Here is a 26,368-nt window from a genome sequence, read left to right as displayed (position 1 = left end):
GAAATATAGCCTCTTATTGGCCAGCAAGATGTCAAATGATTTCCTTTCCAGGCTCCAGTCTCGAGGAGAAGAAAGTGAAGCATTATGTAACCCGTTCGAACCTGTTTTATAGGCTTTCCTTTTGGAGGGGAACTAAGGGGTTGTTTGGTTGGGAAATAAGTTATCCCAGACTAGTTATCTAGGGATTGTTATCCCACTCTCATAGAAATAAATATAGCACTACAATCCCGGGATAACTAATACCGTGATTAGTTATACTGCGATTTTATATTAAATGTGGGATAAACTCATCTCAAATTTAATCTCGGGATTAATTATCCCTTATCCCTCGTACCAAACGGGCCCTAAGGGTGTAGTTGCAGCACAAGCTAAAACAAGAATAACATTTTGCTAAATGAAACAAGAACCATATGATGCAAGGTTATACTCGAGTGGTAGAATTCTTTTTTTGGTTTGCCACTCGGTGTCAGATACTTGCTTTGAGCCCGGATGAATTTGGATTTGCACCACGTACGATTCATTAAAGAGAAAGTGCTCTCTACCAGGATCTTTTAGATTCCCTGGTCTCGAACCTGAGACCTTTTGTTAAGGGTAGAAGGAACTTATTCATCCCACCATAATTCTTAACGGTGAGAGACAGAAGTCTTGAACATGAATAGGTACGGTAACTGGAACTCTTGTAACTGTATACACCTCACGAAATTTGGTAGCACATAAAAGTACTAATTACCACAACTACTAGTACTACTATGCCTTCGTCCCAAACAAGTTGAGGACATAAAAGTATAATTGCTCTTTATCAAAGATGGAATACAGTATGGTTAATTCAGGGCTTCATCACATTAAAGTCCTGCTTTCCAACTATACTAGAATTGAGTAGAAAGCTGTATCAGATTATTCAAATGTATAAACATAACAAACTTTCAGATCTATATTCAAGTATAATATCTATGTTCTATAAGCTGATCCATTTCACCTTCACTTACTCCGATCCATATTCTTCGTCAATTACTGAATCAAGACGCCACTCACTTCCATAATAGGAGTTGGGCAATCCCAACCAGAACTTGAACGCCTCAGCTGCTCGTTTTCGCTCCTTTCTCCTGTCCTGTCTAGATTGCGATGCATGCTTGCTGGTAAACATCCTCGAGTGCATCTCAACGTAGATCCTAGTAAACTTAGTCTTATTTGGTGGTATCCCATGTTGCTCCATGCAGGCAACAATCTCCAAAGCTTTCTTGAAGAAAGCTGCCCTAACACATATATCTGCCAAAGTATCTAACAGTCCTTCATCAGGTTCCAATGGTGGAAGACCTGAAGAAGGATTAGACTCCTCTCCTGTTCCCATCCCGCACCTCTGCCTTATCTCATTCCAAAGCAAAAGCGCTTCCCCCGGCTTCCTAGCCAAAGCAATTCCATTTGCAAGACTCCCATAAGTAGCCACATTCGGGTAGATTCCGTTTTCTTTCATCCTCTCAATCACACTCTTTGCTTCCTCAACCTTTCCAAGCTTAGAGTATACATCAACCAACATGTTCCAAGCGACCAAATCAACCTTAACTCGAGGGTCTTTAAGCATCTCGTCAAATACCTTATTAGCTAGCTTCGTCTGACCAGACGAAGCAAAGGCTTTCATCAAAGTGGTGTAACTTACTTTGGTCGGAGCAATACCTCTCGCTCGCATCTCATTGAAGTAAGAGAGAGCTCCTGCACTATCATCGACCAATATACATCCATCAATAATTGTGTTATAGGAAACCACATCAGGCTCTATTCCAGTATCAAACATCTCCTTAATCAGCTCTTCAGCTTTGTCAATCTGCAGTTGCTGGCAATATCCCTTGATTAGAACATTATAAGTGACTCTATTAGCAGGCACGCCAATTCTGGCCATCTCGGCGAGTACCTCCCGTGCCCTATCCATTGAACCTTGCTTCACAAACGCAGTAATAACCGTTGTGTAAGTGACATGGTCCGGGTGGCTCTCACTATCGCCTAAATGCCTCATAGCCTCGAGCATCCTCACCATATCTGTAACACGGCCTGCATTCATATAACCTTTCATTAAAGTCGTATACATCCTAGAATTCGGTTCAAATACTCGAGACAACTCCAGTGGCTCATTATCTCTTGAACTAACAGAATTCGGAAGCAACTTTTCAAACACATCTGTGTCACTCAAACACGGCTTTTCCTCATTGGCCTCTCTTAGAATCTTGCAAAGATCCCTCCTCCCTTCCCTCATTGCTTGAACCACTTTTTCAGCAGTTACCAAATCACCAAAACCAACATACGCAGCAACTAGAGACTGAAACGTCGACATACACAATGGAATTCCCTTCTCAACTATCCTTTCCAATACAAACACAAGCAAATCCTTCCTATCAGCTCTTGCACAAAGCTTAATCATCACATTGTAAGTCAAAACATCAGGCTCACAATCAAACTCATTCATCTCATCAAATAACTCCAAGAACCTATTTTTATCACCAATATTAGCACAAGCATTTAACACAGCATTATACGCAGCCGTATCCGGCTTCGACAACTTAACAACGGCAGGATCAGAAAACCTTCTAACCCTTTTAGTAACAGCACTAAAAATCTTTATAGCTTCCATTGGACTATCATCACCTAAAGAAGCAAGTTTACTAACAACAGAACTCCAAGCTTTAACATGCGGAAGATAACCTGATTTTAACATAGACTTAACAATAGAAGATGCATAAAGAACATGTCCACCTTTAGCTGCAGCACTAGCAAGAAGACCAAGGGAATTAGCATCAAGACGGTGGAGCTGCCGCTCGTGGCGGAGGCGTTGGATAATGGACTGAGCACGGCGGAGACTGACAGTGGAATTTTGATAAGATAATTGAGAAACTAAACGGCTAAGGCAAGTGGGGTTAGGTAGTTGTTGTTGATCAAGATTCTTGGTGTAGTATAACCAAGCTTCATCAGTTTTCCTTTGCTGTAGAAGGGTCAAAAGGGTATTATCAGGGGAAGATAAAAATGAGTTCTTGGAAGGTATTAAGGAAGTGGGGTTTGAGGAATTTGAAGTTGGTTGTGGTCGAAATGAGCTTGTAGCTTTACAAGTAAAGTGGAAAGAAAGATTTTTGTGGGAGAAAGGAAATGGAGAAGATGGTGAAGTGGGGGAGGGTGAAGGGGGGGTGGGGGGTAGTAGAGTTGTCATGAATTCTTGAACATTTGGGAAAGAAGAGGAGAAAGGGGGAAGGAGCAGTGTTTAAAATTGGGGGAATGGTGATAAGGTGGTGTGAGATATTTGTTTTATTTTTTGAGGGGTTAAAAGGGGTTTTTGGGTGGAGAAGGGATGAACTACGTCAGGATATTCCCTTCCTCTTGTTTTGGCAATCATTTATTGGGTGGCTCTTGTACTTTCCTCCTTTTCTTGATTTCTTTTCTTACAAGTTTCTATTAAAAAAAGGATACTTTTTAACTGGAGTTTGTCTAGATTATGACACTTGTTTGGACTATCAAGGTCGACTACTAGCATATTTGGTCTAAGCTTTTTTCTTCGCCAAAACTACTTTTTTTGTCAAAAATATTTTTTTTCTTCAAAGTTAACGTGTTTAACCAAGCTTTTTGAAGGAAAAAAAAAATACTTGAGTAGAAATAGAAATAGTTTTTGAGAAGTAGAAAAAAGTAGCTTCTCCCCATAAACACTTTTGAGAAAAATACACTTAGAAACACCTTTTAACAGCTTGTTCAAATACTAATTGCTGCTCAAAAATATTTTTCAAATTAATTATCCAAATACAAATTGCTTCTCACTAAAAGTACTTTTTTTAAAAGCACTTTTAAGAAAAATACTTCTCAAAATAAGCAGATTTTTCCAATTTGGCCATACATGCTATAAATGAAAGTGTGGCCTACGTGATGTAAGAATAAATAAGAAACAGTTCGTTGGAACTCTTTTACAAGCAAAAAAGACAGCTCGATTCACAAAGTATCTCGCGTTCATGCATGATACAGGGAAGTATATTTCTATTTCTTTTTTATTTTACATTTCTTAGAAACCACAACAAAGTAAAATTTCATGGATCAAATGGATGTGATATAAAGTAAGAGCTATATTTTAGTTAAATATTTCTTTATGATTTTATTCGCTTAATCAAAATTTTAATTGATTATGTTGAAAAATTATTGGAGAAGGAATGTAAGATACATTTTAATTAAATATTTTTTTATGATTTTATTCGTTTAATCAAATTTTTAATTGATTATGTTGAAACACTACGGGAGAAGTAGAAGGAATGTTTTGGGGAAAGTTTTATAATATATTTATTTGTAAGACTCACTTTCATGATATATCTAAGCTTTGAAATTACATCAAATATTCCAAAAATATTACTCTATACCTCCAAATCTTCCAAATATTCTGAAACATACCACAAGATTCTAATTTGAAATACAATTCAAACCAAACATACCACAAGATTCTAATTCGAAATACTATCCAAACCAAACATACCACAATATTCTAATTTGGAATGTAATATTCAAACTAAATATACCACAATATTCTAATTTGGAATGCAATATCCAAACCAAACATATCGTATTATTCTAATGGAGAATACAATATTCAAACTAAATATATCATAATATTCTAATTTGGAATACAATATCAAACCATACATACTATATTAATCTAATTTAGAATACAGTATTCAAACCAAACATATAATAAGTATACATGGTAAAATAAATTTAAAAAGTAGGTATACAGGAAAAAATACATATTTTAATTGTATATGGTATTAACTGTCGTTTTCAGTAGGCAAACCACGTAGATCTCCCGATTTGGGTAGTACATGCGGCTTACGGTCTAAAGTCGATTCTGTAATAAATTAGACAACTCTAACCCCTGAAAGAAATATGTTGTTACTGTTGAAGAATTGCATATGTCAAGTTTCTATAATTTGGTACCCATAGTTGTCACAGAATTGTTTTGTTGGAAATAGATGGAATCCAATTGAAGAAAGAGGAATCAGAATAAAGATTTTTGACCCTCCATTTCCTTTAAGCCATAATCACTACAAAATCAATGGTAATGAAAGAGTTTAGATCCATCCTCTTATGACCAAATCAATAACAACAACAACAACAAATCCAGTCTGATCCCAACATGTGGGGTCTGGGGAAGGTAGTTTGTATGCAGACCTTACCCCTATCTAATGCAGGTAGAAAGGTTGTTTCCAATAAACCCCCAGTTCAAGAAGGGCAAGAGGGAAGCAAGGAAGGAAGAAAGATGAATATGACCAAATCAAAACTATTTAAAAAAAAAAAAAAGGCAGCCCAGTGCACTAAGCTTCCGCTATGTGCGAGGTGCGGAGAAGGGTTTATTGTACGCAGTCTTACCCTACATTTCTACAAGAAGTTGTTTCCGCTACTCGAACCCGTAACCTTCTGGTCACGTGCCAGCAACTTTACCAATTACGCCAAGGCTCCCCTTCTAAATCAATACTACTTATTACGGTTAGTAAAAAGAAAGCTAAGTTTAGTATCAGAACCAAGTAAAGTTTCCTACATAAGAAGTGTTGAAGGGAGCTTCTATTTGGTTGTGGTTTTGGCCTTCATACCAAAGTAAATTTTCTTGTCCAACCAGTTGCAATAAAAATCTTGCAATTTGGTTCAAGTTCATTTCAGGAGATACATTGCTAATATACTTCCATCATAGTGTAACCTCGAGAACGGGAAAGAACGAAACGAAACAAAATAAGAGAGCAAATTAACCTATTTCACTTTCATCTTCCATCAAACTGACCTTAGGTGGAATATATAATCTGCAACTGTTTCCTGTACATAGTTTATATGTACCAAAAACTAACTGAACCAAGCTTTAAAAAAACCCCAAGAACTTTTCACTGTACAATTCACCTTTAAGAACTGGACTAACTACTTTATTATACTACTTAACCATTGATTTACACAACCACCAAGTTTTAGTCAGTGCAGCAGCAGTAATCAGCTCCTTGTTCAACTCCACAACCAACGACCCGCTACCGTGATTCTTCTCCTATGTCACCAATTTACCCAGCCGCCACCTACTCTGAACTATATATTCACAAGCTATGTACCTGATTGACCAAGACAGCGAACCTATGAAAGGTAGAATGAGCCTTGTCCTTCAGTTATGGCATATAACAGTTTTTCCTTCATTTTCTCCTGCAAAATTTAGAGAGAATAAACAAAGTTATTTGTTTTGCCAAATAATATTAAACAAAAGAGACCTCACACAATGCAGTGAAAGAGAAAGGACTCGACTTTTGAAGAGTAAGGTGGTAGCTTCAGATAATTGGCACATGTCATCACACTAGGCAGGTCAGCATCAACCCAACCACTGCAAGTCTGCGACAAACCAAAAGAGCTTGACATTAGAGCAGGAAGTAACAAAGTATAATACGAATATCTTCCTCTTGTCAATTGGACTATATTATGCACTCAGGAAATCTACATTGTACAGACCTTCCGAACAATTGTTAACTTTGGGCTTAGAGATGCCAGACCCCCTGGGGGCAGTCTAGGTGCACCAGTCACAAACTGCAGGAATGCTCTCTGTTGTTTGCTGTCAAACTCCCTCATAATTTCGAGTAACTGCAATTTTCCAGGAGATCAATTGTCAAAATAAGCAATTGGTTCCATGAATAAAATCTGAAAAGATAAGAAATGATACAAACATTTACAACTGGAGGACTGCTAGCAGTGTACCCGTGGTCAAACTTGATGTGATCCAGAAGCTCATTGGACTGCACAAAAGAATGATAATCAATGAAAATGTAACAGGAAATTGAGCTTTTAAGGTATATCAATAGCTGCTTGGGAAGCAAAACTTACGTTCCAAAATCCACACTCTCCGCACAACAGTCGCTCTAATTCATCCTCTGTGAATATTTGAAGATGTTTGATGGGGAACACCTGAGGAACCGACAACATTTAAGAGGACTGATATTGGACTGCTATAGAGAGGGCGAAGACTTTAAAGAAAAAAATGAATAACATGTGAACTACTTTTAGAGTTCTTTTCTTTTTTTGGAGGGGTGCGCCAGGCCCGTGCAGTAGTGCAATGCATGGGCGACGCGCGAGAGCCCAAGTAGCAAGCTACCTTAATGGACACTCCCCCTTAAAAAATTGAGTTAATATCATGTGGGTTGATGACCCACATATTAGATATTACACTGATAAGAACAGATCCAACCAAATCTTATGGCAATATAAGATATGTGGGGTAACTGATTTTCTCATTTAATTTGATGAAGCAGCTCCAAAATGCTGCCATTTCAATAAGAAAAAACAGTGTCATAGTATTTCAAATGCAGATGAGATTGCACAATCTTTAAAATACATAATTTTCTGGATAGTTCCGTTACATGAAAGCTAATATCTAAATACTTTAACTGGCTTGCTAGTGTTCATGCGCCGGATGACACATACTTCAAATGACCAGCAAATCTTAAAATGTGATGAAAACATACATGGGATTTCTTACAAATTTCTGGTGTTACCACTTCCAGAGAGTAATTAACAAATCATTCAACTGATTTTCCCCTGATGCAAACTATAGTTGCAGATCTATAACAAGAAGAGATTATACTTAAAGATCGTTTGGTTGACACAGACCTGATCAAAGCCTGACTTGAATGCTCCAATTTGTCTTGATATCCCAGAATTTAAAGAAGCATCCACAATGAGTGAAACATATTCCTCTAAATTAGACATGTCAACCTAGAAAGCAAGTCATCAACTTCAATGATTAGCCAGTTAGAATCTCATAAAATATCAGGCATCAACTTGTAGAGTGCCTAACCATTTTTGCATCGGATGCAGAATTAAAGACATAATCTGGATATCCAGGAAGAGTATAGTCAAGGCAAAGATCATCAATTTTCGTATTCCGGAAATTAAGTTCAAGGTCTAATGATGGTTTTCCCTCAGATTCCAGATGTCTTTTTCTTTCAATAAGAGCCTGAAATTCTAGGAGAGCCCCACCAAGTTCGGGGTCAAATGACTGGATGTCATATACCGTGAGTTCCTACAAAAAGAAGAGAACATAAGGAAAACTCACGAACTAGAACTAACATAGTGGCCTATTAAAAATGGAGCATACCCTCCCAAGAACAAGTTTGTAAAATGCTTTGGATAAAGGAAGATCCAAAACCCTGCCATCTTGGAGAGCCTTTGCAACTATCTGCCCCAGAAGCACAAACTTTTTCAGCACTTCAGAGAACTCTAGGCCACTTGACGAACGGGATAAAGGGGACCATGGGCGAGGGAAGAGACCAAAAGAAGAGAAGAGCATTCCAGATTCCTCCTCTACACTCACGGTTCCACTAGCCATGCGATCACCTCTCCACATCCCTAGCCCAATCTTCTGGAACTCATGACTGACCAAGGTAAAAAATTCCAAGGTTGGTCCAAGACCAGTACCGACCTCATCAGTATATTCCACCTCAATGACAACCTTCTGATCGGCATGGAGGTCCATCATCTGTGTTGCAGAATCCAAAATTCTATTTCGATGAACTAAGATTTTTTTCCGGCGAAGGCCACTATTGTTTTGATGCCTACCGCTCATACCCCCTGCCGTATTATGAGATGACGGTTCAGGTTGGATTGGTGGCTGACCAAATGCAGCCAGGCGGAAATACTTGCATCTTGCCTCGAAACCAAACAAAAAGGGGCATGAATTAACCAACTGTCCACACCAAGGTGGCATGCCACCTACGGAAACAGAAAAAGGATTCCTCATTTGCAGTTCTAGTTTCTCTGTCAATTTAGTGTTTGCAAATTCATTCTGAGGGAGATCAGAATTTGTGACCTTTATATCACCAAAATCGGTGGTCTTCCCTTCTGCAAAAGCGTATATTTTCCTACGAGACATGAGATGAAAACTGAACCTGTTCAGGCCTTCCAAGCTTTTCAGAAGAAATAAGATGTCATAAGTTGGACTTGATTTCTCAAGATCAACCATTTCAGAGCCAAACATGCTAGAGAAAAATGGGGTGTACTGCCACCATGTTATAGGTTTCTCAGATGGAGTAGAATCTACGACGTGTTTGCCACTCTGAGCACATCCTGGTTTATGTCTCACAAATCTTCTGTAGATCACCCTGTGTACGTGACTCCACATGCTTGAATTAGTAATGATGTCATTCCCTGCTTTAATCTGCTGCTGGAGTACAGTTTGATATAGGGTCAACTTCTGGTTCAACTGCTGTCCCTCCAAGTAGAATATCAATTTTGGTGCAACATCTTCATCATCAGAACATCCAGTACACTCTAAACTTGTGCTACTATCATCTTCAGACGAACAAAGTTTTCCTTTCTCCAAAGACTCCTTCAAGGCAACATTGGAACATAACATCAGGGATATGTCAGAATGCAGAGTACGTTGATTTGACATAGCCAATAAGATTCCGCGGCTATTTATACCACAATACAGAATCACTTACACATTGCAAAGAAAAAATTGAGGACATGCTAAAAGTACATAAGAAATAACTTGTTAAAACTATTACCAAAGGAAAAAACTTACTGCATTAATATTTGAAATATCCATTGAATCACTCTTTGTTTTTTCTATATCCATAGTTTCCACTTCAACAGATAGTTGTAAGTTACCCTTCACCTCCTGAGAGAAAACCGTAAGAATCTTGAATGAAGGAAGCTCATTACCATTAAATAAAAGGTATAAATGTAACAGATTGAGAAGCAATTATTACAAATAAAATTTTGATAAACAAACCTGTGTTTCATGGGCATTGGTGGATGTGGTGTCCAATTCCATGGGTCCTGGACTTTTGCCTTGAGACGTGCTTGCACCTTGTGATGAACGAGACGATGACTCTTCCTCTATAGCCAGAGTGGGAGGTTTCAACTTCTCACTTTTCCTTTTACTCACTTTTGGCCACAAGTATCCCTCAATTGTTTCCAAAGGCGAAAAAGGATCTACATTCACAACACCCTCTGTATAATCTCCAAGTGACGACTCCCCATCTCCCTTCACAAAGTGGACCTTCAGACAAGGATATGAAGTACAACGCCCATATGGGACAGTAGCATACGAGTTTCGTAGCTTAGACGCATGACTCAAGATGACTGGGAAGTTTTCCACAGAGGAAAGTGCACTGTGCAATCTCTTTATCAGTGCAAGAAAGGCGGAGTCTTCCGGAGGACAGACTGAGTTATACAAAAGTAATCTACCAAACAGCACAAATCTCTTTTCTACAATATACAGCTGATCTACTGAACCATCACCATCTACCTTTTGTCCCAAGTATTGGCCATTGGAAAGGTAATTCACGAGAGACTTTACAACTCCACTTTCAATGAACTCAAACGTGGAAACGGCACCATTTCCGTTTAACTCTGACATAATTTGATGCAAAACAGGGTAAAAGTCTTCTTTCTCTTGAAGAGGAGCAATGCTGCTACTAGCTTTATGGACCAGATCAGTTAACGCAGAAGATAGAGTCTTCAGCTTCTGTAGAACATCGGTTATTCCTAATTCAGGATTCATTGAGTCTGTTGCAAAGTAATTGGTCCTGATATGCCTAGCAAGATTTTGAACAGTTTCTTTCTCTATCTTGCAGGTCCTTGCTTCGGGTCCTGTTGGAGACTCAGAAGCAAAACAAAGACATTTTATTGCAGCACATGGTACTGATCCTTGGCAGGTTTCATCTGAAAATAGAAACTGCGAACATTTTTCCGGTGAAAGAAGTGCATCAACAGCAAAGAGAACACCTTCCTTCACAAATGAGTTCAAGAAAACATGAGAGAGCTTCTCTAGAAGCTTATCAACAATCTGAAGGGCTAGTATCAGAACATGAGGATCTTTGAGAGTAAAAACTCCAGCTAAGAAGCTGCAAGATACAGATAAGTCAATATAGCCTAATAGAAAGAAGATATTAAGATTTTGCTAAAAGCATGGAGTAAATGAAACCATCTCACCTTGAAATATTAGTATTTTGAAGAAATTCGAGCATGTCAGATTTGCTGAAATAAACTAACTTATTGATAACAGATAGACAGCCGTAACAAGCATATAAATTTACACCAGAATTGACCACCTGTTTGATGATTAAAAAAAAAGTTAGTTAAAGAAAGAATGACAAAAACTAGAGCAAACTAATTTAGATACCACAACTAAGAGAAACCACCTGGATTAACACAGGAAATAAATCAAAGCCAAATTTCTGCAGAAGATCAGGGTGATTGATGAGGAAGTGTTCTTTGTCTGCAGCTAGTTGGATATTCTGCTCTCTGGATATGGGAGGAAGAAGTTCGTTTAACAACTTGAGAACTTCGTCTACCTGAGGAAGACAATAGAACACTATTGCTTCAGCAGTCATCACATGTAGAGACATAACCATCTGACAAGATATGAGCCAAGACACTGACATTTCAATAATTGACATCCTAAACTTATATATAGCTACCAAAAGACAAGAAACACTTCAAATTAATGCTTCCCAATAGGTAGAATTGCTACAACCCCATAAAGGAAGAAAGTAATGGAACATCTGCTGATATTTTTTTAATATCTGCTGATATTAAACAAACCGAAATGAAAAGAAGTTACTTGATTGACAGACAAAGTTCAGCACTATTTCATCAAAATTGAGCAGGGGCACAAAATGATGAACTCCTGATGATCCCACCACTGTATGCTAGCTGTTTGTTTCAGCGATCAGACGCATGATTTACAATGTTTTTATGTGAAAAGATCCAGATGACTCCTATTCAAACAACAACGAAGAACCCAGTGTATTTCCATAAATGGGGTCTGGGATGACTCCTATTCAAACGTTGAAGTGATTTTACCTTTTTGGTTTTCAGCCACCTTTCAACCATTATCTTTTTCCTATTTCCCTCTCCTAAAATCTAAGACTAAAAGGTATAAAATGCTAATTCTCTCAATTAGCATAGTATGGAGGAAGAGAAATAGGAGACCTTTTGAATGGAAAGAGCTTGATTTTGTACATCTGAGAAATAGCCTCCCGTTTTTAATGTCTTTTTGGTACACCCATGAGGTTCCTAATTCTATAGACGATGGATGTCTTTCATAGAGAATCATATCTTTCTGCCGATTCTCTACTTTTGGCATACCTCTTGTATATAGGAGCTTTCCCAGTATCAATAAAATCATTGTTACTTGATAAAAAATCAAGACTTGCATATCAAATTTATGGTGGTATTCCTCTACTCCAAGATTGCAAGTCAAGACTTGCACATCAAATTTATGGGGATATTCCTCTACACTCCCTTTTATTAATTCATACTACTCTTCTTCCTTCTCTTTCTAACAAAGAAGCAGTCCTTTAAACCCTAACCTAACCATAGCTCTTAGCTTTCATAAACTTGGTTAACTATGCAGTTGTCCAAGATCATACACTTGAATAATATTAAATTTTCATCATGATAGCATCACTCTTCCACATTCTATCTGTTCCAACAAGAACACCCAGCAGCTCCTCTAATAGCAATCCATGAGTTCATACTAAAACAGAATGAAGCCATGACGGATCACTTATTTTCCACATAAAAGAGTAGACATTGATATCACTCAAAAACTACAGTGCAACCTAATTGGTCCCCCTCTTTTTCAACTTGACAGGTAAAATCCGAGCAAGCACCTGTGAATGAGTCAACAGATAAAGCACAAAAACCATGCTCGACCAAACGAATATTACTTTGATATCTTTCCTCAAACTCCCAGGCAACAGAGAATTATCTGGTCAAAGTTACCAACAATCTTTGAGAAACCAAAAGTTTAACTGGCTTAATGACTACCAGACGTAAGTAGATAACATACCAAGAACTATGATTAATAAAAAATTCTTTCACATGACAACTCCCTGTTGCTTCTTTTTTTTCTTTGTGATCAAATCTATGCTACAATTCCCTTTTCATATGTATAGCTGCGAAATAGAATTTCATTTAAAATAACATAATAATCAACAATTAAAAGAATAAGGACACTATATAAGGCTAAGACCTGATTATAATGCCCATCAACCGTCAGAGTAGAAGGCCCCCCATGTGAGAAGTCATAAGTGGATAAAATGTCCTTTGATATGCGGCTGATGTTAAGTTCAAAGAGAGTCCTGACAGCCACAATAGATCCAGCAGCCAGTTTGACAAGTAACCCAATTAAACCCTAACATGGGAAAAAATTACTTCTAAACCAAGACAATGAAGAATGTAGACAAGGGATATTCATATCTGATGACTGCAACTAAAACAAACAACAGCTTACAACATAAACTGATTGGCAAACTGTTGTTCGACCATTCAATTCTATGAGATGTGTGGCTTGATGAACCAGACCGTGTTTACAGAGTTCATCCAACATATCGGAAGAGCGACATACTTGCTCCACTATTCTAATTAAGCAAGTGGCTACACTCTCAACAAGCTGAAAGATGAAGAAACCATTTCAATGTTATAAAATTGTAACACTAAATACTTAACATGAATCAGTACAGGAACAGCTCTTGGAACAAATTATACCTGTCTATCCTCGTATAGAAGAAGATTACACAAAATGGGAACCGCCTCCATCAAAGGTGACGGACATTCAGAGGGAAGCTTTTTACAAATATTTACTACAGTTGAGAGTGCCTTTCTCTGCAACAGATAAATAAAAACAAAGAGAAGAAGATCAACTTCTCAACCTTCAATTCATCAGTTTATCAATAGCAGATTCTTAATGTTATTGTTTTACCTGCACACTTGTAGAAAAGAAATCAATATAACTTAAAATAGCCATGATAGCCCCAGATTGCAAACACACAATCGGCTGGTCATGGGAAATTTTCTCCAGTGCTTGCAAACACTATATTGAAGAAGAAAAAATCAACCACAGGAATCCACCTAAAAAGCTTTATACTATTTACTTTAGTACAAAGAAGATAAATTATTGATAAACCACTTGGCACACCTGTTCGGCCACATCCAAGTACTCAATGGCCATTAACCTTTGACAAAGGGCAGGAACTGCGTCATGTCTAACTAGGTAGGCCGAAGAACGAGGATGAATTTCACACAAATAAGTCATTGCCCTGATAGCTAATAGCATTATATCAGGATTGCTCTCATGTCTAGCCAATCTTACAAGAATGGGAGAAAATGAATCTGCCATTAAGTTTGAGATCGAACTATCAGGAGAAAAAGATAACAATTCACATAGCTCGGTAAGAGCAGCCAACAGCGCTGATTCGTTAGATAATTCCTTGCTCAAACTTGACAAAATTCCTTTGAATTTGCCCTGATTGTCCAGCGATTGCCGCCTGTAATAGTCCCTGAAGCTATTATCAGATTCACAAGATCCATAAGCAGAGTCCTTTCCACCTTCACTTGACCCTGAACTTGACGATGATGTGTCCACATCGCCATTGCGGCTTTCGTGTATAGAACTCATTGTAGTATGAACCACTGAATTAGAGGTACTTGGCCTGAATTCTGTGGAGCTACAGGCTCGCTTATCGGCAGGCAGTTCATCAACAGTTTCAGTTCTTTTCTGCCCCCGGTTTCCCATTAAACAACACCAAGCCAGTTCTATATGCAGTCCTGTCAATATTATTATAAGCACTTCTCTCTTAACAACCCATAATCATTCTCAAGTGCACCAAACATCAACAGATCTAATTTTTTCAGCCATCTAAACAAAAAATTTGGATAAAAATTTCTAACAAGCAAAACAGATATAGAGGACTCATAAGGCCAATTTATCCTTGTATAAATAGCACAAGTTGTGGATATAATCCACTCATTGATTAATCCATGGAAACAAAATTTTGGACTTCTCTAGTTATGGAATTACAAAATATGTCACAACAAATTAACCAGTAACAAGGAGAACCTCCCAAACGAAGTCATCATAGTGTTATATGTTGATCATTTAGTAGAACAAACAGACAGTACATGCTTATAGCAATAGAGTGAGTTTATGTAATGCGCACTGACGGGGCAGAGGCGGAGTCAGGATTTCAAGCTTATGGGTTCGAGATTCTAATCGTTTTAAGTTATTGGGATTTTTAAGACAAATACGAGGTTCGAACCAAAACTAGGAAACCCGCTCCCGGCACTCTAGCTCCGCTTGAGTGACGGTATAAAGATATTTATAGGATCAGGTTCTTTAAGGTAATTATAGGTAACTAACATGCTATAATAGGTTAAATTTCACTGATACATGTAAAAGAATCTCTAAAAAGTCACTGTATATAACTTTAATCCATTACAGTAGAACAACATATCAACGTTAAAACACTAAAATTAGCAACAACAAAAAATGCACTCTTTCGACCAAAAAGCCTCCAAAAAAAAAAAAAAGACACCCCAGAAAAAGTCCAAGTGATTTAAGCAAATACATACACACACACACACATACATCATACATACATAGTTTCTGCAATTTGAAGGAGGTGATCAGCTTAAAGCAATAGGCAAAAGCACAAAGTATGCAATTTCTGTCGGGTAAATAGCCTTTACCCAGATGATTAAAAAGTGCAAAAAGATGAAAATTACACGACCCATAATCACTTTTCAACCAAAAAAATAGAAAAATTAATTCTTGGGTACCTAAGGCGGTGGAGTTTAATTGATCTTTTCTTTTCTTTTCTTTTTAATTACTTCCCCTTTTATCTTCTCCTTCTTCACAAATTCTGCGTTGAATATTTACACATACACACCAAGTTCAGTGTGTGTGTGTGCGTGTTTAAATATATACAATGGAAAAATAAAGGATGATGATGTTTGATGATAGATAATGATGAAAAACAGAGTAGCGAAAAGGGGTGGGGGGTGGGGAGGGGGGGGTTGAGTGTTAATTATAGGAAGAATGAAATTCTAAGAGGAAACACATTGTATGAGATTAAGGTATCTACACACTAGAAACTATCAAGGTCGATGCAGCTTCACCATCAAAAGGTAACACGTGATAGACTACATGGAATTTTGATCATATACAAATATATGTCAACCATAGAGAGCTGTGTAGGAAGATAATTGTTATTCTTAAACAAAAGTTTGGGCGAAGTCCAACAATAATCATTTTTAAGCCCGTTATTTAAAATATATTCACAATTTATAATGTATTTAAATACTAGCCAATTCACCCAAACTTTAGGACTAAGTATCATGAATTTAAAAATTCAGGACTCTAAGTCCTGAATTTTTGAACGGATAATTTGAAATTCAGGACTATGTGTCTTGAATTGCTGAACTACTAATTTAAAATCCACGACATACTATTCGAACTTCTCGATACAATTTTTGAACTTCGGGACACGATGTCTTGAAGTTTGAACTTTGAGGTTTAAATTTTAGGACGTCGTGTCCTGAAGTTTGAGCGAAATTGGCTAATCTTTAAATACATTGTAAACTGTTGATATATTTTAAACAACATACTTAAAAGTGGCTACGTAGTGTCATTTCCACCAAAAGTTTCGGGTTCTAGTCCGAGAAATTTTATAGTAGGCCATGCAATTCGAATTTAGATGAAGTGTACAAATTATTATTTCTAGGATTGCTATTTAAAAAATAGGGGGCTTGACACAAAAGGGATTTTTCGAGTGGTCTTAGCGGAATGTCACCAAAATTGGCGATATTTAGAAAATGACCTTAGATCCGCACAAACTTTTTAGGGGTTTCTCTACCACATTAAATTGTTCATCGAAGTCTACCGGATTGTCATACCTTTGCTCTTGAAGATTTCTCTGCCAATCCAGTATAGTTGATGCTATTATTACTCTACCGATTTATTAAGTTGTTCATTGAAGTCTACCGGATTGTCATACTTCTGTCAAGCAGGAATTTCTCTACCAGGTCTGTAGAGTTGATGTTATATTTTGTTTATCTATTTGTTAAGTTGTTCATCGAAGTCAACCAGATTGACATATTTTTTCTGGGTTGTTTTAACATGGTGCTCTTCCAATTTGCACCTTTAATTTCAATCAAATCACCCCAAATTTGCTCCAATACCAACCAAATACCAACACAAATAATTCACAATCACCAATTTAGTCGAATAAAATCAAATAAAAAAGACTCACTTTGTCTTCTTCAATATTTTTTTGGTAACTAATAATTTTATTTATCACCTGAGGTTTTGAAACAATACAAAACTTTAGCACTGTAGACCAGTTGGCTAATCAAAGGAAAACTAAAAAGATCTCTAAAGCCTCATATCTAAAAGTACTCCCTAAGCTCTGCTACTTTAAGGAAACACTAATACAGAATGCAATTACATCATAAAACTTTGGACTAAGTTCCTGATTCCTTCTGAAGCTCTGATGTTGCAAATGTATACAATCTCTCGTTTGATGCTTTGTCAGGCAGTGGCTCTCTTCTAAACATTCTTATGTTTCTCTCCATCCATATTGCATTAATACACTCAGTGTATATTATTTTAGAAATTCAGGTTAGCTGGCTTCTTCCCTTAGCATTTTTGATTGCCCACGATAGATGTGATTCTCAATTGGTCCACTGAAAATTGGCTCCTTTCATCTAGTCAAGAATTGTTGTCTATATCTTCTCTGCAAATTTACATTCCACAAAGATGTGATCTCTTGATTCTTGATGGTTATGACATAGACTGCAACTTGGATCTAGTACTAATCCCCACTTGAGTAGCCTATCTGTAGTCAGTAACTTTCCATGCAACATTAGCCACAACGTGAATCTTGATTTTGGTCGTGCGCCATTTTGAAACATCAGACACTTCCATGGCACCTTTGGATAATCTCCTAGCAGCTGTAAGTATATTTGTCTGATCATATTTTTTCTTAGATTAAACTCACAGTGAAGCTGGTTCACTATCTCCTTATTGTTGATGACTTGCCTTATCATCCAACAAACTTGTTGAGGAATAGGTATTTCATTCATCTGTCTACCATTTATATAGTATTCATGAACCCATCTGATCCATAAGTTATCCTTTTTGCGAGATAGATCCTAGTAAGATTTTGCTAGTGCAACTTTGTTCCAGCATTTCAAGTTTGTCAAGTTCAACCCTCCTCCTGCTTTGGGGATGCATACCTTGTCCCATGCGATCAAGGCCTTCTTGGTGATCAATTTAGTTCCTGACCACAAAAAACTTTTGCAGTGTTCTTCTACGATTTGCAACATCTTTGCAGGTAATATAAACATTTGTGCCCATTAGGATTGCATACCAAATAGAACAGTTTGGACTAGTTGAGCTCTCACAACATATGAGAGCCTTTTTGTTGTCCCTGAGGTGACTCTAGTTATGATTCTATCAATAAGAGGCTTCCACTGGATCAAACTTAGTTTCTTTGTTGACAAGGGAATACCCAGGTACTTGAAAGGTAGTTCCACATACACAAACTCCAATTTAGAGACAATTCTATCTCTAATAGGCTGGGGAAATCCTCCAAAATATACAGAACTTTTACTCATATTGGCCTATAGTCCTGATGCACTGGCAAACTATTTAAAATAGCTTTGTAATGTTGTTACTGAACTTTCATACCCTCTTACAAACAACAGAAGGTCATCAACAAAGCTTAAATGTGTTATCCCCAGTCTTGCACATCTTGGATGATACTTGAACTTTTTGTCATATTTAAGGTCATTCAAATTCCTACTCAGGAGCTCCATAGAAATGGCAAAGAGGAAAGGGGAAATGGGGTCACCTTGCCTTAACCTTTGGCAACAGAGAAAGGCACAACGATTTCCCCATTTACCATTATAGTAGAGCTGACTATTTTGACACATTGCATGATCCAATAAATGTATCTATCTGGAAAACCTAGCTCCTCCATAACCTTCTCCAAGAAGACCCACTCAACAGAATCATATGCCTTCTGCAAATCAATTTTAATCATGACTTTATCTGAAATGTTCTTCCTGGTATACCCTTTGACTAATTCATGTGCCAATATAATATTATCAATAATTTTTCTTCTTAGGATAAATCCTATTTGTGCTTCAGAAGTCACATGAGATATAACCTTCTGTAGCCTAGTAGCCAACACCTTAGAGATGATCTTATATAGTACTGAACAACAGGCAATTGGTCTGTATTCTTTCACTGTGCTAGGATTTGAAACCTTAAGAACCAAAGTAATCATTGTGCAGTTGATAGGAGCATACATCTTCCTAGATATGAAGAAATCTATAACTACATCACTTATCTCTTTCTTCACTATGTGCCAAACTTTCTTGTAAAAGAAAGCATTATATCCATCAATACTTGGTGCTTTATTATCACCAATGGATGCTACAACTTCAGTAATCTCTTCCTCAGTCACTAGTTCACATAATATTGTTCTATGGAGCTGATTCAATTTAGGGCCATTCCTCATTGTAAGTTTGTCTACTCCTGGTAGTGCATGGGAAAATGTTCCCATCAACCCCTTATAGAAATCTAGAATCTCCATTTTAATGTACTCAGGATCAGATAGAGTTTGTCCAGTCAAGGAATTAAGTTTCACTATTTGCTTTTTGTTTTGTCTCTCATTCACCATTGCAGAGAAGTACTTGGTATTAGCATCGCCAAGTTTGATCCAGGTTGCTCTTGCCTTCTATTTTATTGCACTCTCTTCAATGAAAGACCATTTTTCTATATTCAAAATGGTTTCTTTTTTCAGCTTTAATAGATCATTTGTGCACTGATTGATTATCTGTTGCTGGATTTGTTATAGATCTATTATTGCATTCTCAATTTTTCTGGTAATACCCTTAAATTCCTCCTTATTTAGTTGTCTTAACGACACCTTCAATGCTTTCAGCTTGTTCCACACATCTTGTATTTTATAACCCTTCTGAGGTTGATCCCAAATTATGGTAACTATGTCAAAAAAGATGTATGTTCAGTCCATACATTGAAGAACCTAAAGGGGATTTTCATATTCCTTTATCTCTATTGAAAATTGAGTAACATTGGAAAGTGGTCAAAAATATTTGGCACACCATACTCAGTGATAACACTACCCCCATTGCATCATCCATTCAAAATTGCCCAAGCTTCTATCCAGTCAACAACATATCCTATCTGTCCCCAGTTGACTATTGGTCAATGTATAATATGCTCATTTCCATGGTAATTCATCCACCATTAGCTCAGATACAAACTCTGAAAAGTCTTGTATTTTAGCATATGTCACAGGATTACCCATTATTCTATTATTTGAAGTTAGCACATCATTAAAATCTCCACTAATAAGTCAAGGCTTAGAGATACCCTGAGCTACTTCTTGTAATGAACTCCACAAAGATTTCCTTTGGTCAATAGTGTTAAATCCATAGATCACAATTAGAAAACAGTCCACCAAGCTCTTAATGCCTTTAACATGACAATGAATGAACTGACTGTCTGACCTGAGGTGCTTAACTATATACGCCCTTCGTTCCAATTTATGTGAACCTATTTCCTTTTTGGTCTGTTCCAAAAAGAATGATCCCTTTCTAAATTTGGAAATAACTTAGCTTAAACTTACAATTTTACCCTTAACGAAAAGCTTTATAACCACACAAATACTCTAGGCTCCTTTTTGACTTGTTTAGAACCATAAATTCTAAAAGTCTTTATTTTTTTAAACTTCGTGCCCAGTCAAACAGGTTCACATAAATTGAAACTGATGGAGTAAGTGTTAGGATCCCAAACAATCCAAATTCTCCCATTAGATGCATATTGGTAGTTATTCAAAACTTCCCATCTTGGTATAATATTTCTACTGATTGCTTGAAATTTATGCTCTTTAACTCTTGTTTCAATTATTCCAGCCAATTTGATTTTCTTTGCTTTGATATAATTCCTCAGTTCCTTTTGTTTATACCTCTTGTTCACTCCCCTAATATTCCAGAATAACCAAATCATTGATTATTATTAGGAGCCCCTCCTCTTTATCTAGGAGGTTCAATTTCTTCACAAGTCCCATGTTGAATAGCCCAAAATTCATTCTTAATCTTAGTGGATCCCAAACTAGGGAAGTTTTTCAAGTTTAGTTTTGGACTCATGGCTGTTTTTCCTCTAGATACAGGCTTTGTTCTGTAATTTTCATCAGCTTATGAGATCTGTCTCCTTTATCTATTACCATCTGTGTTTTGGGAAGACATCATGCTGGCTTGGCCTATTGTAGTGACCTGGCCTTGTTGTGACTTCTCAAATAAAACATTGCCTTAAGATGTGCTAGGTCCAACATCCTTCAAATGGATGTTATTTGTTTTAGTGCTTGTGATGATTTCTTGGCTATGTCCTTGCTTCCTCCATACTTGTGTAACCTTCTTTGCTGTATCCTTTCTTCTATTTTGATTGACTATTGTCTTTCCACTCTATGCTGAGTTATGCATTTGTGTCCAATAACCGGACATTGTTCACAAAACTCAGGATTCCAATCATATGCGACCTCCTGCTGGAACTTCTTTCCATTTGGATCTTTAACTTCAATTGTAATGAGCAGCCTCTTTGTAACATGTACCTCAATCAGCATCCTTGCATAAGAAATCCTAGTTTGTTTAGTAGTGCATTCATCAGCAAAAATTGGATTTGCAATGGCATTAGAAATTTTACTAAATGAGTTTATTCCCCAACAGTTCATAGGTAGCTTTGGAAATCTAACCTACAATGGAATTTCAGTAGAAAATTCTTTATTAATGTCACGACCCAAAATTTACTAGTCGTGATGGAACCTAACCCAACCCGTTAGGTAAGCCAACTAATAACTATCTAACTTCAATAATGTTAATAATTCAATTAAACAAAAAAAATTATCTGGATCTATTACATTTCCCAAGGACTTGTAATACAAATCATGAGCTTCTAGTAATAGAGTTTACCAAGCTGACGTGAAAAGAATACATCTTCTATTTGAATAGTACATAGACAAGTTTTATAATCTAAGGCTATCGTGAACAAGAGGCAGCTACAACAGGAATGCAGGTACACCTTCAAATCCAGCAACCATCGAACGCAGCAATATCGGCATTCGGGATCTGCACGCACCGGGCAGGAAGTGCAGTATGAGTACAACCGACCCTATGTACTCAAAAAGTAACAAACCTAAACTTAGGTTGAAAGCAGTGACGAGCTAGAACATAGGTCAAGTCCAACACCAATATCCAATAACAATTCATAACAATGTAAAGCATATAAATAAGGAAGTAACTTAGAGATAAAGTGTTTAGTTTTTTCACAATTTTCTCAAAAGAGTTCCGCCTTTCAAGAGTATCAGTGAAAACCCAAATTCTTTACCGAAAACGTTGTGAAATATGATAGTTTGAAAAATTGTATTTTCTTTTCCAAAACTCCTTTTCACAATGAATAAGATGTTTCATTTTCTTTCAAGATAACAAGTATGAGATACCTCTCTATGATCATATATCAATGTGTGTAAAATATCATGAATGGCGTGATACCGTACCGCATGAGGAAAATGTGTCTCTATGCATGCATGTCATATATACATGCCAATGTTATGTACCTCAGAGATGAATCATGTATGCACACGCTCAAAGTACTCAACCTCACTGTATCACACCTTCTACTCATCATAATCAACCACTCGATACTCTATATGGCCCATACGGCCTAGGGAAGATCCATCCTGGAATATATACATTACTGATTATATGTCACCCAATACCGAGGAAACAAGCCAATCCAGTCTCATGGAGAAGATCCATCTCCATACCAAGGGATGATCCATCCTTGAATATAATCAACTGCGCTCACTAGGGGTGTACAAACTCCAAAGGGGCTCCTTCATCCCAAGCACTATAACAAGCCAATCATGGCATAAATCAATCAGGCCCTCGACCTTACTCAATAATCAATAAAACATGTTTCGACGTGCATCCCGATCCCATAATTGTCACTCATAATTAGTCTCTCGACCTCACTTAGTCATCAATCTCTCTAGTCTCACTCACGGGCTCACAATATTATGAAAACTGACCCAGAATAATGATATGATGTATCAATAAGTAACAACTGAGACTAAGATATGATATGAATGCATGAATGTGACTGAGTACGAAATATCAATGAATTCAATGAGATGAAAGCAAGAAATGACCACTATGGGTCCCAACAATATCAGCATAACTCATAAACATGATATCTAGTATGATGTACAGTTCATTTATTTTATCACATGGTGAAAACACAGATATCAATAAAATAGGGCCACTATTTAGTGCCCTGGAAAGAACAGAGTCACAACTCACAGGGTGCACGCCTACATGCCCGTCACCTAGCATGTGCGTCAACTCAACATCAATCACATAACACGTAATTCGGGGTTTCATATCCTCACCACTAAGTTTAAAAGAGTTACTTATCTGAAACAAGCCAATTCCGACACCGAGCAAGCCAAGCGATTCTCCAAGAATGCCATCACGCGCGTAGCGACCTTTGTACGGCTAAAAACTAGCCAAAAAATAACTCAAATACATTAGATAAAGCCCAAGGAATCAATTACAAATGTCAAGGATTGAATCCTAAGTTAAATCCCAAATTCGGTAAAAAATACACCCGGGCTCACGCCTCAAAACTCGACCAAACTCACAAAATCTGACAACCCATTAAATTACGAGTCCAACCATACTAGTTTCACTCAAATCCGACTCCAAATCGGTGTTCAAAACTCAAAAATTCATATTATGAAACTTTAGGCCAAAACCCTAAAATTTTCATCTTTCAACTCATTAACCAAAAGCTAAAATCAAAGATAGATTTATGAAATATAACCAAGACTGAGTAGAGAACACTTACCCTAATCCTTGTGATAAAATTTGCTCCAAAAATTGCCTCAATCTGAGTCCCACATCTCAAAATATGAAAAAAAGAACAAAACTCTCCATTTTATAACTCTGCCCAGCACTTTCGCATCTGCGGACACTTTAGCCGCATCTGCGCACTCGCAAGTGCGCACCCAAATATCGCTTCTACGCTTCCAACCGCATCTGCGCTCAACCTACCGCATCTGTGCCTTCGCAGATGCGAAGCAAATCTCCGCTTCTGGGGCCCCCTGCTCCCAGCAATATTTTCGCTCCTGCGACCCCTTGGTCGCTTTTGCGGCCATCGCACCTGCGCAAACCAAAAGCAGGTGCAGCCACACCAGAACCAGCAACCTCCAACCTTGGCCAAAATCTCCAAAATGCTCTGAACCTCACCCGAAACTCACCCGAGCCCCTCGAAATCACATCCAAACATACCAACAAGTTTGATAACATCACATGGACCTACTCGAGGCCTCAAAACACACATAACAACATCGAAATAATGAATCACACCTCAATTCGGAATCATTGAACTTGAAGCTTCAAACTTTCACAACTGATGCCGAAACCTATCAAATCACGTCCAATTGACCTCAAATTTTGCACACAAGTCACATATGACATTACGGACCTGCTCCGACTTCTGGAATCAGAATCCAACCCCAATATCAAAAAGTCCACTCCTGGTCAAACATCTCAAAATTCCATTTCAAGTCAAATTCCACTACGGACCTCCTAATCACAATTCGGACGCACTCCTAAGTCCAAAATCACCCAACGGAGCTAATAGAACTATTAGAAATCAAATTCGAGGTCAAATACTAAAAGTCAAACTTGGTCAAACTTTTCAAATTACAAGCTTCAAGCTGAGAATAATTCTTCCAAATCAATTTCGAATAACCTGAAAAACCAAAACCGACGATTCACATAAGTCATACTACATCATACGGAGCTACTCGTGCCCTCAAACAACCGAGTAAAGTGAATTTTTTTAAAATGACCGGTCAGGTCGTTAGAATTGAAGTCGAAATTAGGAAACCACACCTTCAATATAATGGGTCTACTACCAATAGAGTAAGAGCCATCATGATAAATCTCAATCAAATCCTCAATAGATTGAAATTTGATCATATAGTATCCTTCTTCATGCAAGTAAATATCTGGTTCAACAACATTCTAACATATCTTTTTATTGAATTATAACCGGGAACTTCTCCAATAAAGTATACTATTAGAGCATACCTCCACTTCTCTGTTTCTTTGTCTACTTCCTCCTTTTCTAACTCTACCCCCAATTTGCCATCAACAATTTGAGGGGGAATGTAGGTTAGATTCATACCATTAGCAGCAGATCTATTCTTTTGAATAGGGACACCCATGACTGCTTCTATGGTTCCCCTTCTGGTGCCTTAGGGTTCTCATGTTCTAGTTCAAGTCCTTTCTTCACAAGAGTTAAAATTTCTGAATTAGGACTTTTCTGCAGTTGGTTGCTATGCAAATTTGCAATCACTAGAGATTCAAGCTCTAATCTGCCCATAATCTGTCTGCCTTGTGATGAGGAGCACTCTTCTTCCTGGGTTATCTCACTATTAAAATCTATGGCCTTTGGGGTCACCATTTCTTTTCCCCCATAGCTATTGGTTTCCATACGAGTACTTACTGAACTTCCAAAAGTAACTATAAGTAATGTCTTAGGTCTTCCTCTTCCCCTACCTTTTCCTCTTTCCATGGCAGAATAGCCGACGCCAATTAGCTAACATATGCCAAGAGCATAAAACAAGAAGATTTCATGTGGTATGCTTAAAAAACTAGGAGATTTCTTCTTCAATATTTTCTAAGGTCCAACAATGGAGTTTTGAGATTTTTGCTGTAGATCACCAAAAATTTTCACCATCAAACAAGACTTTCAAGCTTTAAAAATTAAAGAAAGTGTTCAAGTAAAAAAAGGGACATTTTGCTAAGACCATAAAAATTAGCAACATTCCGCCAACACCACTCCTTTCGGGGGATGGGGGAGGGGGAGGGGGCACTGTCACACCTCCTTTTTCGCCTGCGTCGCCCGCAAAAGGGACGCGAAAGGGAGTTTATTCCAATTAAAGGACAATCGAAATGAAATTTATTTATTTAATTCAGAGTCACCATTTGGGAGATTTATGGTATCCCAAGTCACTGGTTGAATCCCGAATCGAGGAAAAGAATGACTCTGTATTACAGTCCGTGCACCAGAAATCCGAGTAAGGAATTTTGTTAACCCGGGAGAAGGTGTTAGGCATTCCCGAGTTCCGTGGTTCTAGCACGGTCGCTCAACTGTAATCTTTGGCATAAATTATTTGATTTTAACAATTATGAGTCTATTTGCAAATTTTAACTTTTAGCCATTTTTATTAATTTTATTTTAAAAGAGAATTGCAACGTCGTGAAAACGCGTCTCGAATCACGTCACATAAATGCACCCGTGGTTGTTGACACATTTCGACTTCATTGGGATTTGGATTTGAGTCATATAAATATGCACTCGAGTTTAGGAAGATAATGTTAAAATACGCGCCTAAAGAGATTAATGCGTTATTATTTTGGGGAAGGCCGTGAAATTCACTAAAACGGC

General features: G+C 37.5%; 3 protein-coding genes and 1 non-coding gene across 6 annotated transcripts; all 4 read right to left on the bottom strand.

Annotated features, from left to right (window-relative positions):
- Positions 1 to 758: 758 nt before the first annotated feature.
- LOC104241277 (pentatricopeptide repeat-containing protein At3g09650, chloroplastic) lies at positions 759 to 3,289 on the bottom strand. Its single transcript, XM_009796243.2, has one exon. The coding sequence runs from the start codon at positions 3,188 to 3,190 to the stop codon at positions 983 to 985; it is 2,208 nt and encodes a 735-aa protein (XP_009794545.1). The 5' UTR covers positions 3,191 to 3,289; the 3' UTR covers positions 759 to 982.
- A 2,448-nt stretch (positions 3,290 to 5,737) lies between these two features.
- On the bottom strand, positions 5,738 to 15,839 carry LOC104241137 (E3 ubiquitin-protein ligase UPL4). Of its 3 annotated transcripts, none has more exons than XM_009796081.2 (18): positions 15,601 to 15,839; positions 13,961 to 14,589; positions 13,745 to 13,855; positions 13,531 to 13,647; positions 13,277 to 13,435; positions 13,016 to 13,177; positions 11,178 to 11,330; positions 10,969 to 11,087; positions 9,764 to 10,880; positions 9,554 to 9,649; positions 8,126 to 9,355; positions 7,826 to 8,050; positions 7,639 to 7,743; positions 6,856 to 6,936; positions 6,699 to 6,767; positions 6,487 to 6,615; positions 6,286 to 6,369; positions 5,738 to 6,186 (listed from the first exon to the last, which is right to left on the bottom strand). In XM_009796081.2, exons 2-18 carry the CDS (start codon positions 14,555 to 14,557, stop codon positions 6,121 to 6,123), a joined length of 4,620 nt encoding a protein of 1,539 aa, XP_009794383.1. In that variant the 5' UTR covers positions 14,558 to 14,589; positions 15,601 to 15,839; the 3' UTR covers positions 5,738 to 6,120. The 3 variants fall into 3 exon arrangements, with proteins under 3 accessions (XP_009794383.1, XP_009794443.1, XP_070006542.1); XM_009796141.2 differs by having other exon boundaries at positions 8,126 to 9,352; XM_070150441.1 differs by lacking the exons at positions 13,745 to 13,855; positions 13,961 to 14,589 and having other exon boundaries at positions 15,601 to 15,838.
- Positions 7,054 to 7,241, bottom strand: LOC138874259 (U2 spliceosomal RNA). The gene has a single exon (XR_011401301.1). It is a non-coding gene; the product is annotated as a U2 spliceosomal RNA (small nuclear RNA).
- A 5,460-nt stretch (positions 15,840 to 21,299) lies between the features above and the next one.
- Positions 21,300 to 25,142, bottom strand: LOC138874018 (uncharacterized). Its single transcript, XM_070152518.1, has 3 exons — positions 24,968 to 25,142; positions 24,808 to 24,923; positions 21,300 to 21,602 (listed from the first exon to the last, which is right to left on the bottom strand). The coding sequence occupies exons 1-3, from the start codon at positions 25,140 to 25,142 to the stop codon at positions 21,300 to 21,302; spliced, it is 594 nt and encodes a 197-aa protein (XP_070008619.1).
- Between the last annotated feature and the right edge of the window lie 1,226 nt (positions 25,143 to 26,368).

The sequence above is a fragment of the Nicotiana sylvestris genome, chromosome 7 (assembly GCF_000393655.2).
Source record: "Nicotiana sylvestris chromosome 7, ASM39365v2, whole genome shotgun sequence".
NCBI classification, from domain to species: Eukaryota; Viridiplantae; Streptophyta; class Magnoliopsida; order Solanales; family Solanaceae; genus Nicotiana; species Nicotiana sylvestris.
Note: the sequence above shows the minus strand (reverse complement) of the source record. Positions and strands in the feature narration are given on the sequence as shown.